The following is a 17,332-nucleotide window of genomic DNA, read 5'->3' as shown; positions in this document are numbered from 1 at the left end:
TTATTTATGTGAGCAGCTATTACCTTGCATCCTTCTGAATAACAAGTGTTGATTTTCTCTTGATTTATAAAGCACTCTGTGGGTTTATTCAAACAGGCAAATTATTTAATATTTGTGCAACATATCTCTATGCGAAACACTCATAAATAGTTTAAAAGATAAAAAAAAGTCTGCCGATTTATTGCCAGAATCCATCAAGCTGTAAAATAAATTTATTGGCACAGTTCTCTATTTTAATAAAGTACTTTATTTACTATTACTGTACAAAGTGATGCATCTGAAATCTCTGTGTTGGTATTACTGGATCTTAGTGCTGATTTTCACCCAGTTGCTAATAACACACTGATCGACTAGAAAAGTGGGTGGGATTGTCTGATACTGTGCTAGATTAGTTCTGATCGGCAGACCAGAAAAAGCTTTTTATCATTTGGCAATTATAGACCGGAGCTAACAAATAATACATGCGGGGTTCCTCAAGGCTCCATTCTTGGACCACTTTTGTTCAACATCTACATGCTTCCTCTAGCTACACAATGCTATTTGCAACCAGATGCCACAGAGCTTATTACCCCAGGCTATCTCTCTGATGAACACCTTACAGCTACTCTGCAAAATAATCATATTTACACTAACACAACTTGCCTTTCCTTTTTCTTTATAAAAAATGGCTGTACATACACAGACATACTTCTCCAGTTATCCTTTATTTCATTTTTCTTAAAGTTTATATATTTACAATTGACGTCTGTACACTGTGAGCACTTGGGATTAAATTCTTTGTTTGTGCAACAATCTTGTCCAATAAAGCTGTTCTCGTTCACCTCATGGAGAGTACTACAGCATTTCTACAACACATATGCTGATGACACAACTTTATATTTCAGTGTCACCTAACAACCTGACATAAAAACTGTTGGCTCGTTTCACTCAAGACTAAAAACAGTGATGTAATTTAACACTTTCATTTATTTGATGCTCAGGTTTTTCTATTGTATTTTTTTAAAAGCATTTTTCTGATAAACTTAAAAAAAGCAAAATATACATGATAAAATGCTTCAGTTGCAGTGATTTGTGAAAAATCAATAAGTTCCTACTATGAATTTTGTCCCCCTGCATTGAATAAATGTAGCAAAAGTCTTATTGTTAAAAATTATCGTTTTGTATGCAGAATTATGCAATTGCAATGATATGTGTTTTAGTTAATCCACCAGTAAACTGTGATCACAAAACAAGGACGACAAGCTAAAACCTTATAGACTGACGCATTTTCTGGTGTCGGGCTTTGACAGAGGGAAGAAGCTTTTTCTCCGAAACTGCTAAATTATTTAGCGATGCAGTCCTTCAAAGAATGGAGAAGCCCTGTTTATCTTCGAGAAGACTTGGTCTCTGTGGGAATTTCCACTAGACCCACTAGTGTTACTGACCTGTTACTGACAAAGAACATTTTCCACTGTTTTGTTGCCCCTCTTCCTACTTGTTAAACATGTTGTTGAGAAAAAAATAGGCATCCATGCATTGTTTAGCAGTTGTATTTCTTACAAGATTGGATATGTCGTCTTTTCAGCAGTTTCAATAAATAAAGTTTTTTTATTTTTTTGCAACTTATGGTTTTTCATTTTTACATAATGCAAACTCAAATAGGTATAAGTTTGATTCAAGACACTAAATCAATATTCTGCAATGAGGCATTAAAAACCCTGAACATGTCTCTATTACTGCAAAACTGCACCAATCTACGGTAATATTGAGCACATTGACATCTAGAAATGCCTTTATCTATCTATTTATCTTCTAAAGTCTTTTATCACCAGAACAGATAAAAACAAACCTGCAACAGCAACTGAAAATATTAAATCCTCAGAATAGCAGCAGATCACTATCGGCTGACGAAAGTCAAAGATTCGTGCTCAAGCAGCTAATTTCCTCTTCCGTCTTGACACCGGCTCCATATATTTCAGGAAGGCCCAGAGTAATTCAAGTTGATCTTTCATAATTTGACTGAACATGGTTATTTTCAGGACTCGGAGTGCAAACATGATCATCTTATTCCAGCACGCAGCAGAAAGGCACAGCGCTTGCTGATTGCTCCTGCAGCAAAGGCTTGAATTACACTATGGGCTAAAAATAGTGGACTTACATTGCCGTTAATATTTAGAGAGTCTTTAGGGAAATATTGCTGCTGGCTGCAAGTAGTATTATAGCTCCAAATGGAAAAATAAACAGGCATGTCATTTACTACTAAAAGCTCAACGCAATCAAGCAAACAAACAAACATAAACTGTATCATAATTATAGCAATCACATGACTGCAACATCATTCAGTCGTGTGAATGAAAATTTTATGATTGTCAGACTAGTCAAGCAAATGATCTGACCTATTATTTTATTTGTCAGCTTAAACCAAATATTTACACACACATATACACCTTTCTCTTATTACTTTATGACATTAAATCAGATTGAAAGTTTCTGTTTAAGGCCAGCAAAGATTATCAAAATTATTTCTATTTCCCAAATGCCAGAATAATGAGAAAAGTTTTTAGAGAATGTTTTACTACTTCCTTTAAATTCTCAAGTTTAAATATACTACAATTAATTTGCCTTTAAATTTGGGAAAGCCCAGATGAAGGTGTTATGGACTTCTAAGAAGCTGAAAGGTTAACTCACAACATCGGAGTTAAATGAAGACACACCTTCTGAATGCGTTTTAAGGCTACACCAAAAACACAATGTGTATTCTCTGGGAAAAATCTAAATAAATCAGGCAAGGTATCAAGAGTAGAATCAGGGTTGCAATTTCCAGATGCCCGAAAGTGCTACATTTACCCGCTCAAATAGTTATATCCAAGTATAAACACCTTGAGAATGTCCAGCTATCATACCATTCAGAAAGGAGACAGGTTCTGTGTCCCAGAGATGAACGGAGTTTGGTGTGGATGTGTGTATCATTCCCAGAACAAAAGCAAGGACTGTATGAAGACGCTGGCTGAAGCTGGTGAGAGAGTGTCACTATCCACTGTGAAATGAGTCCTGTACTGGCATGGGCTAAAAGGCAACTCGGAGAAGAAGAAGCCATTACTCAGAAAGCAACATAAAAAAGCCAGATAACAATCTGCAAATGAACTCTGGGACAAACCCCTACATTTTGCAGATAGGTCCTTTGGTCTGATGAACATAAAGTTCTAGGTGTTTGGTCATAATGTTGACCATTATATCTGGAGGAAAAAGTGGTAAGATGACAAGTCGGGGACCACTATCTTAAATGTTAAGAACGGGGTTGGCAGCATCATGCTCTGTGGCTTTTTTGCTGCAGGAAGGACTGGCACTCTGCAAAACAGATGGCATCATGAGGAAAAAACACTTAGTGCAAATATAGAGGCAACATTGAGATATGAGAAGGAAAGTTAAAGCTTGGCTACAAATGTCTCTTCCAAATGGACAATGACCATTAGCATAGCGGCAATCTTAATGCTAGTGGGCAGTCAGCACAAAACCCTGAACTCAATCTCATAGAAAATTCATAGGCAGATCTGAAAAGATGTGTACAAGCAAGTCGGCCTACAAACCTGACCCAGTTATACCTTTTCTGTTAGGAAGAATGGGTCAAAATCCAAGAAAACTATTGTGAGAGGCCTGTGGAAGGACACTGACTGTTAGACGCAAGTGAAAAAATAGGGATTTAGCAAATAGAAATCCAAATGGTAATCCTAACTGACCTAAAACAAGAAGAGCTTAGTCGGATTAAATGTTAGACTGTGAGGAAAAAAGGTTATGTGTCATTTTTTTGTGTATGTGAAAATCAGATTTTAGTTGTATTATGATCGATGCAGGTAGTGTTACCAGCGTAGTGAAGCGGAGCATCTTTGTCCAGGGCAAAGAGAGGGGGATTGAGCAGGACGGTGTTGTCGTTCTCCATGACAATCCCCTGGTACTCTGTCTCAATCCATGGCTTGTGCTTATTGGCTGAGAAAGAAGACCAAAGAGGCTTTGGGTTAAATGGAACAATTACAAGGAACCAATGCGTCTATTTTTAACAGTCAATTATGGGAGAGGGACATGGTGAGAGTACGTTTGATTGTGAAAAAAAACACACACAGAAAGTAATGTGTGACCACAGAGAGTCAGACAACGTTCATAGTTGATGTTTTTCCTCCATTTTTATTTCAAGCACCCTCCAGCTCGACAGTCCTGATTTGTTTCCATCAAACAGACACAGACAGAAATATTCGGCTCATATCTGCCAGCTAAAGTGCTCTGCAACAGGAGGGAGTCAGAATCAAACGCTCAAGGATCTCTCAGAATTCAACCTTTAAATGCAAAATAATTATTAATCCTTGTGCAGAATGTTCTGTGCTAACTGATCAAAGGCCAAGTTAATGAGCCAGAAGGATGACGATTTTACACTCCGGCAACGAGCAAAAACAAAAGGCAGAGCGCCCTCCATTCTGTTGTCCCCAATCTCCTAACTCAAAGGCTGCAGAGTTTGAAATCAGACACGGCCATAAGATTTTTTTCTTTGTTGTCGCCACAGTGAATTTTCCAGAAAATCTAACTGGAACTAATTTTTCCAGTCTCTGTGCCACCAAGAGGAAAAGAAGAATAAATAAAAATTGCTTCTGGTTCTGAATCTGATCAAACTTTGTTCACTTCAAACACAAAGCCGGGTATCATTTGAATTCACTTTGCCTTAAAGTACAAAAGCCTTTCACATGCCTTTGCTGCTGAATTTAAATATGTTTTTCTCTATTGCTGGTGGAAAATAGCTCGAAAAAAAGGCAGAAGAGGTATTTTACTGAAGCACTTCTATTTTATGCAACCATGCACTGAAAAAATGTTTTTTATTTTTTCATATTTATGCATTTTAAAGGTACCATTTATACCACTGCAGTTTGACCTGTAACTCCTTTTCTTACCAAGGTTCAAGGTTACTGTATTTGTACTCATAAGACGATTTGTTCTGCAGGATTCAAAATACGCTTAAACACACAGTAAAAAAGAAAACATCTTAACAAAAACAGAACCATCGCACTGCGCCGAATGCTCAAGATTCCACAAATTAAATCAAATTACACAGAATAGAAGAGCAAGACTTGATAACCAAGATAAATAAATAGATAATCAGATTCGCGGTGCAAAAAACTCCAATAAAGCTAAAATAAAACCAGGCTCTGGTAAAAATAAGTAAAAGAACAAATAAAACATGACTAAAAAACAGTTCTCCACAAATACTAAAGTTAAATAAAATATAAAATCCAATGAAATTGAAATCCATTTAAAATCTAAATGCAGTTTCTTATGCACATGCAGTGTCAAGAATGTAAAAATTAAACAAATCAAAGATTCAAACAGAAAAACAATCTGCAGCTGCAGTAATTTTTTTTATTTTAATGTAAATAATCCAAGCTACCAAACCAGCTTTTCTTGAGTGGTAAGGAATGAATTATGTTTGGTTGTGGCTCACAAAACCATAGAAAAAGAAAAAAATTATGCAGAAATGTTTTAAAGATAAACATTTTTGGCTGATGTTGCGCTGTATGAGGAACTGTTGAATACTGTGGTGACAATATTGTTTACTATAAATCCACATTATTCTCCTCTCTTTCTTTCTCATCATCACAATGTCTCCCTCAGTCTCCATGAGCTTCTGCTTCTCACCAGTGGGCATCAAGACAAGTGAAACTCTATCAACCAGGCCAAATAAACAGTAGCTCACAGAGGTATTCATACGCTTTTCACATTTTATGATGCTACAACCACAAACTTCAAAATATTTTGTTGGGATTCTATATGATAGATCAGCACACAGGTGTGCATAATTGTGAAATGGAAGGAAAGCGATGCACGGCTTTTAAAGATCTTTGCACACCACAGATCTAAAAAGTGTGGTCTGGACCTGCACCTCTTTAATTAGAAGTTTGCAGAAGAATTTTATGTTGGGGGATGTCTCTGCTAGCTTTGCACATGTAGGGGCAGGACAATCTGCCCATTCTTTTTTGCAAAGCAGCTTAAGGCAAGTCAGATCGGATGGAGATCGTCAGTGAACATCAATGATCAAGTTTTATCACAGATTCTAAGTTGGATTTAAGCCTGGTTTTTGACTGGGACTCACTAACTAACCATAAACATACTTTGATCCACACCATTATACTGTAGTTCTACCCTACAGTATAATTATATCAACTCTGACCAACTTCCTGTTCTCTTTTGATGAGACACCTCCCCACAGCATGATGCTGCCACTACCTGGTCTCACATTGAAGGCAGTGTGTTAAGGGTTGTGTGAAGTGTTAAAGATTCTACCACCTGAGCTGGGGATCTCTGCAACTCTTCCTGAGCTACCATGGGCCTCCTGGCTGCTTCTCCAAAGTAACATTCTCCCTGCGTGGCCTGTCAATTCAGGTTGGCGGCCATGTTATGGTAGGTTTGCAGTTGCACCATACAGGGCATCACAATATACAGGTCCTTCTCAAAATATTAGCATATTGTGATAAAGTTCATTATTTTCCATAATGTAATGATGAAAATTTAACATTCATATATTTTAGATTCATTGCACACTAACTGAAATATTTCAGGTCTTTTATTGTCTTAATACGGATGATTTTGACATACAGCTCATGAAAACCCAAAATTCCTATCTCACAAAATTAGCATATCATTAAAAGGGTCTCTAAACGAGCTATGAACCTAATCATCTGAATCAACGAGTTAACTCTAAACACCTGCAAAAGATTCCTGAGGCCTTTAAAACTCCCAGCCTGGTTCATCACTCAAAACCCCAATCATGGGTAAGATTGCCGACCTGACTGCTGTCCAGAAGGCCACTATTGACACCCTCAAGCAAGAGGGTAAGACATAGAAAGAAATTTCTGAACGAATAGGCTGTTCCCAGAGTGCTGTATCAAGGCACCTCAGTGGGAAGTCTGTGGGAAGAAAAAAGTGTGGCAGAAAACGCTGCACAACGAGAAGAGGTGACCAGACCCTGAGGAAGATTGTGGAGAAGGGCCGATTCCAGACCTTGGGGGACCTGCAGAAGCAGTGGACTGAGTCTGGAGTAGAAACATCCAGAGCCACCGTGCACAGGCGTGTGCAGGAAATGGGCTACAGGTGCCGCATTCCCCAGACCTGAGCTACAGAGAAGCAGCACTGGACTGTTGCTCAGTGTTCCAAAGTACTTTTTTCGGATGAAAGCAAATTCTGCATGTCATTCGGAAATCAAGGTGCCAGAGTCTGGAGGAAGACTGGGGAGAAGGAAATGCCAAAATGCCAGAAGTCCAGTGTCAAGTACCCACAGTCAGTGATGGTCTGGGGTGCCGTGTCAGCTGCTGGTGTTGGTCCACTGTGTTTTATCAAGGGCAGGGTCAATGCAGCTAGCTATCAGGAGATTTTGGAGCACTTCATGCTTCCATCTGCTGAAAAGCTTTATGGAGATGAAGATTTCATTTTTCAGCACGACCTGGCACCTGCTCACAGTGCCAAAACCACTGGTAAATGGTTTACTGACCATGGTATCACTGTGCTCAATTGGCCTGCCAACTCTCCTGACCTGAACCCCATAGAGAATCTGTGGGATATTGTGAAGAGAACGTTGAGAGACTCAAGACCCAACACTCTGGATGAGCTAAAGACCGCTATCGAAGCATCCTGGGCCTCCATAAGACCTCAGCAGTGCCACAGGCTGATTGCCTCCATGCCACGCCGCATTTCTGCCAAAGGATTCCCGACCAAGTATTGAGTGCATAACTGTACATGATTATTTGAAGGTTGACGTTTTTTGTATTAAAAACACTTTTCTTTTATTGGTCGGATGAAATATGCTAATTTTGTGAGATAGGAATTTTCATGAGCTGTATGCCAAAATCATCCGTATTAAGACAATAAAAGACCTGAAATATTTCAGTTAGTGTGCAATGAATCTAAAATATATGTATGTTACATTTTCATCATTACATTATGGAAAATAATGAACTTTATCACAATATGCTAATATTTTGAGAAGGACCTGTAATACTAAATCACTTTCCCTTGATGATATGCACCTGCACACAAACTGTAACTGATTGGTCCCTTGGACCAATTTAATTTTTGACTTTACAGTTTTACTTTAACAATGAATTCAAAATTAAGAGGTTGCACTTTTAGCTTCAACCATATTGAGATAGGATCACAATTTCCATCTTCTAGATCAAGGGTGTGCGGCCTGCACCTCCAGAGTGGCTCTATGGCTCACTTAATACATGAAATTATTTTTTTTTTGGTTTTATTCTTTTTTCTGTGCCCCCTGAAAAAGAACACTGACCCTTTAGAGCTTAGACGCTCTGTCTACACTGATGAAGAATCACTCTCCTTAGCATGAATGCTTAAAGTGGTCCCAACAGCAAGGGCAGTATAATCTATTTTTTGATTAATTCAGATAATAATTATTTGACCACTTGGGGGCACACAGCAGTGAGCTGTCCAAGATGGTCCGGGAATCATTAAATATGGAAAGTTAAAATAAAACATGAGAATTACATCACAGCAAAATTAACCTACAACACAGAACAGAGGACATGATGTTACACAAAATGCACTTCATGTCCTCAAGTTTAGACCCGCTTATCAAGTTTTTCTTTTTACCAACAGAAACAGAGATGTAAAACAATATTTGCCCCCTTAGTTATTTCTTCAGTTTTTGCTTTTTTGTTCACATTTAAAATGTTTCATCGAACATGCTGTCATCAAACTAATTTTAATAGCAGACAAATATAACCTGAGTTAAATACAAAAGATGTAAAAAAAAATCATGGTTTTATATATAAAGAGAAAAAGAACTATTGAAACTAACATGGACTTATGCGAAAGAATAATAGTTATATAATAAATTAACTGTGATTAACCACATTTTTGACCACAACAAAAAGAAACAGTCAGACGTCTGTAGGTGCAGCCATAACACTGCTTGTTTTCCAAAGATCTCATTCCACCAGTTCAAAATTAAAATTAAAATCGTTTTTAGGATTCTCTCACTACCAATGATTTTGTCCAAAATACCCTAAGTGTGAACCTGGCTTTACGGGTCCTCTAAACCCAAATAATTGTTATAAAACAGCCTTTTTTAACCTTTTGGTTTTCCAGAATTACAGAAAACAAAAGAAAATTATTTTTATTTTTAGCCCCTGGCTCTCGCAAAAAACTGTAGAGTGTTACTTTTGTCCAAAAATGAAAATGTATATGCCATCAATTCGAACCCTGGATGGACATATCCTAAATGGTTGATCAGTCCTTATGTAGCCTTGAAAATTATTACTAAATTGACCCTAAAAAAGTCTTTTCAACTCTCATTTTTTATTGACATTTTCTAGATGTCTATATGGAAGGCAGTATCTTTTCAATAAAACTTTGCTTGAAAGTGGTTGCATATTAAACATGCTTGTTTTGCATTAAAGATGGACGCAAGAAACAAAAACATTGCAGCTGATCCGAATGGACATTCAAGAAAATGTGCCTCTGGTTTTAATGATCTTTCAGGTAGTTTATGGCCATCCACTTACTATAAAAATATTTAAACTTAATGAAAAACCAGAAACGGCTCCATGAGTCACCAGGATATTAATGGATCTGGATGAGAATTTCACAGAAACAGAAACCCTCATCCAATAAGTTAGTTGGCAGGACCCTCGTGTGTTTGAGCTGAAATGTTAATAATACAGCTTTACTGCTTAGCAGCAGTACTGAGAAAAACAATTGATTTGGATAGAGCAAATGTCATTCAGGTAATATGAATATTTAAAGCAGCAGGGAAGATTTTCACGTCTTTTGTTTATTGCCGTGATGACACATTTTTACTGGTTTTGTAAGAGTTGCACATTGACACGTGTATTTAATAGAGATCAGTTGCATCAGCCTGTTGATACCAAAATCAAGAATATCTACAGAGCCTGGCAAAAGTATTCAAATTGTTTCACATTTTCACACATTATAACCACAAGCTTTAATGTATTTTATTGACTGACCAACATAAAGTAGTGCATAATTGTGAATAAGAAAAAACATCAGTTTTTTAAACAAATGCTCGACTTGATTTAAGTTTAGACTTTGACTGGACCATTCTAACTTAAATATTCCTTGATCCAAACCCATAATAGTAGTTCCCGCTGGAAGGTAAATCTGAGCAGAGGACCTCTGCACCTCCTCCAGAGTTAGCGTGGGCCTTTTGGTTGCTTCTCCTTGGCAAGAGGGTAAGACACAGAAATACATTTCTGAATGAATAGGCTGTTCCCAGAGTGCTGTATCAAGGCACCTCAGTGGGAAGTCTGTGGGAAGGAAAAAGTGTGGCAGAAAACGCTGCACAACGAGAAGAGGTGACCGGACCCTGAGGAAGATTGTGGAGAAGGGCCGATTCCAGACCTTGGGGGACCTGCGGAAGCAGTGGACTGAGTCTGGAGTAGAAACATCCAGAGCCACCGTGCACAGGCGTGTGCAGGAAATGGGCTACAGGTGCCGCATTCCCCAGGTCAAGCCACTTTTGAACCAGAAACAGCGGCAGAAGCGCCTGACCTGGGCTACAGAGAAGCAGCACTGGACTGTTGCTCAGTGGTCCAAAGTACTTTTTTCGGATGAAAGCAAATTCTGCATGTCATTCGGAAATCAAGGTGCCAGAGTCTGGAGGAAGACTGGGGAGAAGGAAATGCCAAAATGCCAGAAGTCCAGTGTCAAGTACCCACAGTCAGTGATGGTCTGGGGTGCCGTGTCAGCTGCTGGTGTTGGTCCACTGTGTTTTATCAAGGGCAGGGTCAATGCAGCTAGCTATCAGGAGATTTTGGAGCACTTCATGCTTCCATCTGCTGAAAAGCTTTATGGAGATGAAGATTTCATTTTTCAGCACGACCTGGCACCTGCTCACAGTGCCAAAACCACTGGTAAATGGTTTTCTGACCATGGTATCACTGTGCTCAATTGGCCTGCCAACTCTCCTGACCTGAACCCCATAGAGAATCTGTGGGATATTGTGAAGAGAACGTTGAGAGACTCAAGACCCAACACTCTGGATGAGCTAAAGGCCGCTATCGAAGCATCCTGGGCCTCCATAAGACCTCAGCAGTGCCACAGGCTGATTGCCTCCATGCCACGCCGCATTGAAGCAGTCATTTCTGCCAAAGGATTCCCGACCAAGTATTGAGTGCATAACTGTACATGATTATTTGAAGGTTGACGTTTTTTGTATTAAAAACACTTTTCTTTTATTGGTCGGATGAAATATGCTAATTTTGTGAGATAGGAATTTTGGGTTTTCATGAGCTGTATGCCACAATCATCCGTATTAAGACAAAAAAAGACCTGAAATATTTCAGTTAGTGTGCAATGAATCGAAAATATATGAATGTTAAATTTTCATCATGACATGGAAAATAATGAACTTTATCACAATATGCTAATATTTTGAGAAGGACCTGTACAGGGGTTGGACAATGAAACTGAAACACCTGGTTTTAGACCACAATAATTTATTAGTATGGTGTAGGGCCTCCTTTTGCGTCCATGCTTCACTCTGGGCATGCAACAGTCTGGGTGGTACGCTTCTTTGGGGCTTCTCCACACCGTAACTCTCCCAGATGTGGGGAAAACAGTAAAGGTGGACTCATCAGAGAACAATACATGTTTCACATTGTCCACAGCCCAAGATTTGCGCTCCTTGCACCATTGAAACCGACGTTTGGCATTGGCATGAGTGACCAAAGGTTTGGCTATAGCAGCCCGGCCGTTTATATTGACCCTGTGGAGCTCCCAACGGACAGTTCTGGGGGAAACAGGAGAGTTGAGGTGCACATTTAATTCTGACGTGATTTGGGCAGCCATGGTTTTATGTTTTTTGGATACAATTCGGGTTAGCACCAGAACATCCCTTTCAGACAGCTTCCTCTTGCGTCCACAGTTAATCCTGTTGGATGTGGTTCGTCCTTCTTGGTGGTATACTGACATTACCCTGGATACCGTGGCTCTTGATACATCACAAAGACTTGCTGTCTTGGTCACAGATGTGCCAGCAAGACGTGCACCAACAATTTGTCCTCTTTTGAACTCTGGTATGTCACCCATAATGTTGTGTGCATTTCAATATTTTGAGCAAAACTGTGCTCTTACCCTGCTAATTGAACCTTCACACTCTGCTCTTACTGGTGCAATGTGCAATCAATGAAGACTGGCTACCAGGCTGGTCCAATTTAGCCATGAAACCTCCCACACTAAAATGACACGTGTTTCAGTTTCATTGTCCAACCCCTGTATAATCACATCAGTGTCAATATTAATATGGCAAAGCCATGAAATATTTGTTGGCTAACATATTCCAAGTATCAGGAATTGAAGCTTTGCATGCCAGTAATATATTTCAACATCTGGATGGAGTCTCACAAAAGAACATCACACATCTAACACTGTTGATGGTGCCAATGATACTAAATGTCACAGAGAGTGACCTTAACGACAGATGAGAAAGAGTAAAGGGAGGAAAATGTGGATTTATTGCTTATGATATTGTCATCCCAGTATATTCTAATATCATTCAGCCCTAGTGCCAAACTATTTCCATTTTTTAAATTATGCATTAAACAGGTCTCTGAGTCATTCCAAGTTAGGATATTGTTTCTTAACCCCAACTCTGCTTTAAACATCTCCACAACTGCTTTGTGTTGGCCATTCACATAAAATACCAGCAAGGTCCATTGAAATTTGTGGACGTAACATCACAGAATGGGAAAAACTTCTCAGGGCATAGATATTTTTATAGTTTCAGTGAGGTAAATTTAATAACTTTTTAGATGTTTTTCAGACTCTACAAATTTAAATTAAAGACCTAAACGAATTGCAAAATATAAACTCGGGTGAGTTAATAACTAACATGTGAGAATCAATAAGGTTAAAGTTTCAAACCCCTGGCAGAGTTAGATTTAAATTTTTTATTCAATCAAGAAGTTTGTTTCTGATCGGAAATGAGAGGAATCGCTCAAAAGATATTTTATATTTATTAGTTATTCACACCATTTTCAATAATCGGTGGAAATATTGCATTGCAGCAATTGAACCCTTCCTACAATGTTGACCAGTGTCTTGCATGTTTCCACTGATATTTTGACAATTTATATTTGGTGTTGAGCTCCAAGTCTTTGAGGTTGGAAGGCCTCCCTACCATCACCCTAATCTTTAGCTTCTTCCAAAGATTCAAGTCAGGACTATGGCTGAACAACTTCAAAATGTTAAAATGACTTTTAGTCAGCAGAAATATCTTGGTGAAATTTAAATATTACTTTAAACCTAAAACTGTTGCATTAATAATTTTGATTTTAATTCACAAAATAAACATCAGAAAGCAAAATTTAGGGAAGGGTGAATCCCCAGGCCTAAAAGACTAAAAGAAGCAACGAGTGACAAAAAGTACAAATCCAAGACATAACTATGTTTAATTTAAGGCCTATTATGAATATCTGTCATATTAAAAAAATTTTTAAGGCCTTAAAGTGACTTTAAACAACTTTAAATGAGAGACTTTCTATAACTTTTTAAAACCCAGCAGAAACCCTAATCATCACAACATTTGGATTTAATTATGTAAAAATATCTGAAAAACCCAAATTCTCCCTGAGCTTTCCATTCCAGTCAGCTTTTAAAACTCTGATTAGGAAAAATTTTAGCTGGCACGAAAATTAGTTGATGTCAACACCCAGGCATAATCACAGTTATTCATCATCCCCTCCACCTCCTGTGTTTCCACGCCCCAGCTTATGTGTTTCTTTTTCGGTCATTTATCTCATGCCCTCTGTCCCCCTCTGCTCATCTTCCCCTCCTCTCTCCGTCCCTCCCCCACCCCTTTCCGTTATGTAGCATTAATCTGAGCATCAGGCCTGTGGATTACATTCGGGATTACAGATTGAGAGGCATCTCGCTCCATCTCTCTGTCTACCCCCCGTGGCATTGCTCCTCTTTCTGTCACCCTATCCATCAGGCCAAAGCTCTCACCCGTCAACCCCTCCTTATTTAGCCTCTTTACACCAGCGCACACATACTGTATGAACAAACAGGACCTGAATCTCAACCTTCTCTTCTCTTTTCTCCCTCCCGTCACCTGATCTCACGTACCACCTCTCCCTCCTCATCTTACCCTCTGCTCTATCTCCTTCAATCTCCTCGCCCTCACCCACCTTCTCCCTCTCCTCCTGCACGACGGCGTCTGTTTCGTCTGCCTCCCCCTCAGCATGACAATCACAGTAACAATGATCTTGAATCAGAGTTAATGATAAATCTGCCACAGACAGGGAAACGGATCCATCATCTACAAGTCACACCGCAGACAGAAAGGGCACATGCATGCACACCAGGCTGGGAAACAAGAGAAGCAAAGATGTTTATGTGTGCACCTGGTTATGTATGAGGAATTCAAGCTATGCAATACAGGAATATGTCACTGGGTTCATGGCTGTTCCTGGAAAAATACCCTCGACAGGTCAGTGTGTTTCTACGGCAATGCAAACTATCACCTCACTCAACACTTGACAGTCAGAAACAAAAACAGAAAAAAAAAGGATGAGAAACTGACCTTTGTTGCAATTGGCAACCGAAGTCAAGCAAAGGAGGAGGAAGGTGAGAAAATTCATTCTGTCCATCTGAAGGAGGAAAGAGGGGAGGATAAGAGGGTGGGGGTGAAGAAAGAGGCCAGAGAGGAGAATGGGGGGGGGGGGTTACAGTTCATGCATCAACAACTGATCAGCAGTGGAGTGGACAGAACAGTAACAAGGAGCAGATCAGGCATTTCAGATGGCACTTGGAGGAGAGGGGGTTTCACATTGTCTGTGCAATAAATCACAATTGAAGTGTCATGGATGAGGGCTGCAAAACTAAACTCAGAGTTGTACGACTGGAGCTGTAATCCAGGAGCATTTCAGCATTATGCAACTCTGACATGCCGCCCAGAATAGCATTATATTTATACACACACACAAACCTGGTCATGAGTGGGGAATGTTCTGCATGTGGCAGAGCTGCGTGTTTTATCATGGTTTCCCCTCCTGGTTTGTTTAGGCCGATGGGAAAATTAGGTCTTGCGTGTTTTTTTTTTTATCCCTTACTAACATGACAAACAACCCAACGTTGTGTTTATTAACAAGATAAAAAAGGGACATGTAAAGATGATTCAGAATTAAAAACATGATATGCGACAATTACCAGCCAACCTGCAAGATGACACACATTACCGGCGGGCGCACGTAAATGCGTAAAGACGTTTAGGAGGAAATGTTGCCGAAATAACGGGTTTTAATGCAGGAAAATGTGGGATATTACCGTGGTGAGTGCGGTGATGCTCCTTGTTGGTACCCTGCCTCTACGCTCGCAGCATCCGCCTCTCACGCCCCTGCCGCTCGGCTCGGCTCCTGTAGGCTGACAACAAACCCAAACCGCAGCCTCTGAGGTGCAGGTGGATGGAGGAGAAGGAAGCGGGCGGATGCTATTTGAGAAAGGACGGGTTGGTTATTAGGAGTCAGGGATGAAAATGTGGGGAAGAAGAGGAGACCGACGGACGTCCTTGTTTTTTCCCTTTATTTCCCACTGGATAGGAGGAAAAAAAGCGGTGGGAATATTTCGCTGGCGTGCCCTCCCTCTCGGCGTTTCTTAACCCGCCCACACTGCGTCCTTCTTCCCTCTCCCTTCCTGAGCAGACTGCTGCCCTGACTCTTTTCTCCTCCTCTCTGACTCAGCCCCGTCACCTTTCAGCTGCCAGCTCGTATTGACTTGCCCACCTCGTCGTTTTATTTCTGCGTGTTTTTATCCGTTTCCACGCATTTCACGCTGCTCACTCGGTCTGTGCCTCTCTGCAAAATGACGTCATGTCACCCCGTTTTTGCCCTCCTCCAAAGCTAATTCTGTAAAAGCAAACAGACTCACTCTAGATGCGTTTTTTCACCTGTGTGCAAGTGTGGCATACTTCCGAAGCCCGCCCCCTTTCTTCTGAAACCCCTAAATAAATCACCTAATTATAAAATAGAGCCCACCTGTGTGTAATTTAAGGGCGGTATGAAATCCAGCTGTTCTCTGAAGGCCTCAGAGGTTTGTTAGAGAACATTTGTGAACAAACAGCATCATGAAGACCAAGGAACACAGCAGAAGGGTTAGGGAGAAAGCTGTGGAGAAGTGGAGTTCACAATGTAACTTTTTAGCCAACAAACAAAATCTCATGTGTAGTGCAAAACTAACACCGCACCCCACTTCCTGAATACAGCAGCTGTTTGGTGAAACATGGTGATGGCAGCATCATGCTGCAGGAATCCTTTTCTTCATCAGAGACAGGGAAGCTGGTCAAAGTTAATGGGAAGGTGGATGAAGCTGAATACAGTGCAATCCTTGTAGAAAACTTGTTAGAAGCTGCAAAGGACTTGAGGCTGGGGTGAAGTTTCATCTTCTTCCAGCAGAACAATGACCCTAAACATACAACCAGAGCTACAGGGGACTGGTTTGACTCAAACATATTTATGTGTTAGAATGGCCCAGTCAAAGTCCAGATCTTATTCCAGTAGAGTATTTGTACCTTATCCAGCCTGACTGAGCTTGAGGTATTTTGCAAAGAATGGATAAATGTATCCCTTTCTAGATGTGCAAAGCAGATACATACCCAAAAAGACACAAACTCACTAGTTTTTTTAGTATATAAAACTGAAAACCTTGTATTATTTGCACTACTTTATTCTGTACTATTTCATGAATAAGAAAATGTGAATAATGATTTTGCAAGTCATAACAGTTTTTTCTATTATACTGTAAAATGTTATGTAATCAACTTGAAAACTGCTCTCCCAAAACAAGCTCATACAAAGCTTATAGATTCTGCGCCACAACAATAAAGCATTTGATGTGACATTCCTAATCAAAGATCTTCAGCCATCTTCTCATTATAACCACCACATGGTCTGGTCGAAGACCAAAAGAAAACTACACTGCATGCAGATCACATAACTGTTTGAGGCGATTCAAGCAAAGCATAGCACATACAACTAGTGAATATATATGAGAACCAATCAAATGGAAAAATTTAAAGATGAAATTAAAGATTTACACCATTTAAAATTCTGAACACGACCATCGCCATCATCTTCATATTTTCCACCCACAGCTGCCTCCATCATGGCTTGGGGCTAATCAGAGTCAAACTCTGGTTCAAAACACGAGGCTGAAACCCTTGCAGCTCAGAAACATCTCAAATGCCTCAGATTCTAATCTGAAATTGGGCAAGTCACTGATCCACCATGTTTACCAATGCCTCCAGTGACTGATTATAGCATAAAGTGCTATACAAGTGCAGAGCGCT

At 39.8% G+C, this 17,332-nt stretch overlaps 1 protein-coding gene across 1 annotated transcript in view; it reads right to left on the bottom strand.

The window, feature by feature from the left end:
* clstn3 (calsyntenin 3) overlaps positions 1-15,922 on the bottom strand; it is a 39,476-nt gene extending 23,554 nt beyond the window's left edge. The window contains exons 1-3 of the mRNA XM_047361086.1: positions 15,316-15,922; positions 14,573-14,639; positions 3,841-3,963 (exon numbers count right to left, since the gene is read on the bottom strand). Of these exons, the coding sequence (XP_047217042.1) occupies positions 3,841-3,963; positions 14,573-14,639 (190 nt within the window). The 5' untranslated portion in view covers positions 15,316-15,922. The remainder of the gene's footprint in view (positions 1-3,840; positions 3,964-14,572; positions 14,640-15,315) is intronic.
* Between the last annotated feature and the right edge of the window lie 1,410 nt (positions 15,923-17,332).

Source organism: Girardinichthys multiradiatus, chromosome 3 (assembly GCF_021462225.1).
Source record: "Girardinichthys multiradiatus isolate DD_20200921_A chromosome 3, DD_fGirMul_XY1, whole genome shotgun sequence".
Taxonomy (NCBI): domain Eukaryota; kingdom Metazoa; phylum Chordata; class Actinopteri; order Cyprinodontiformes; family Goodeidae; genus Girardinichthys; species Girardinichthys multiradiatus.
This window is presented reverse-complemented; position numbering and strand designations above follow the sequence as displayed.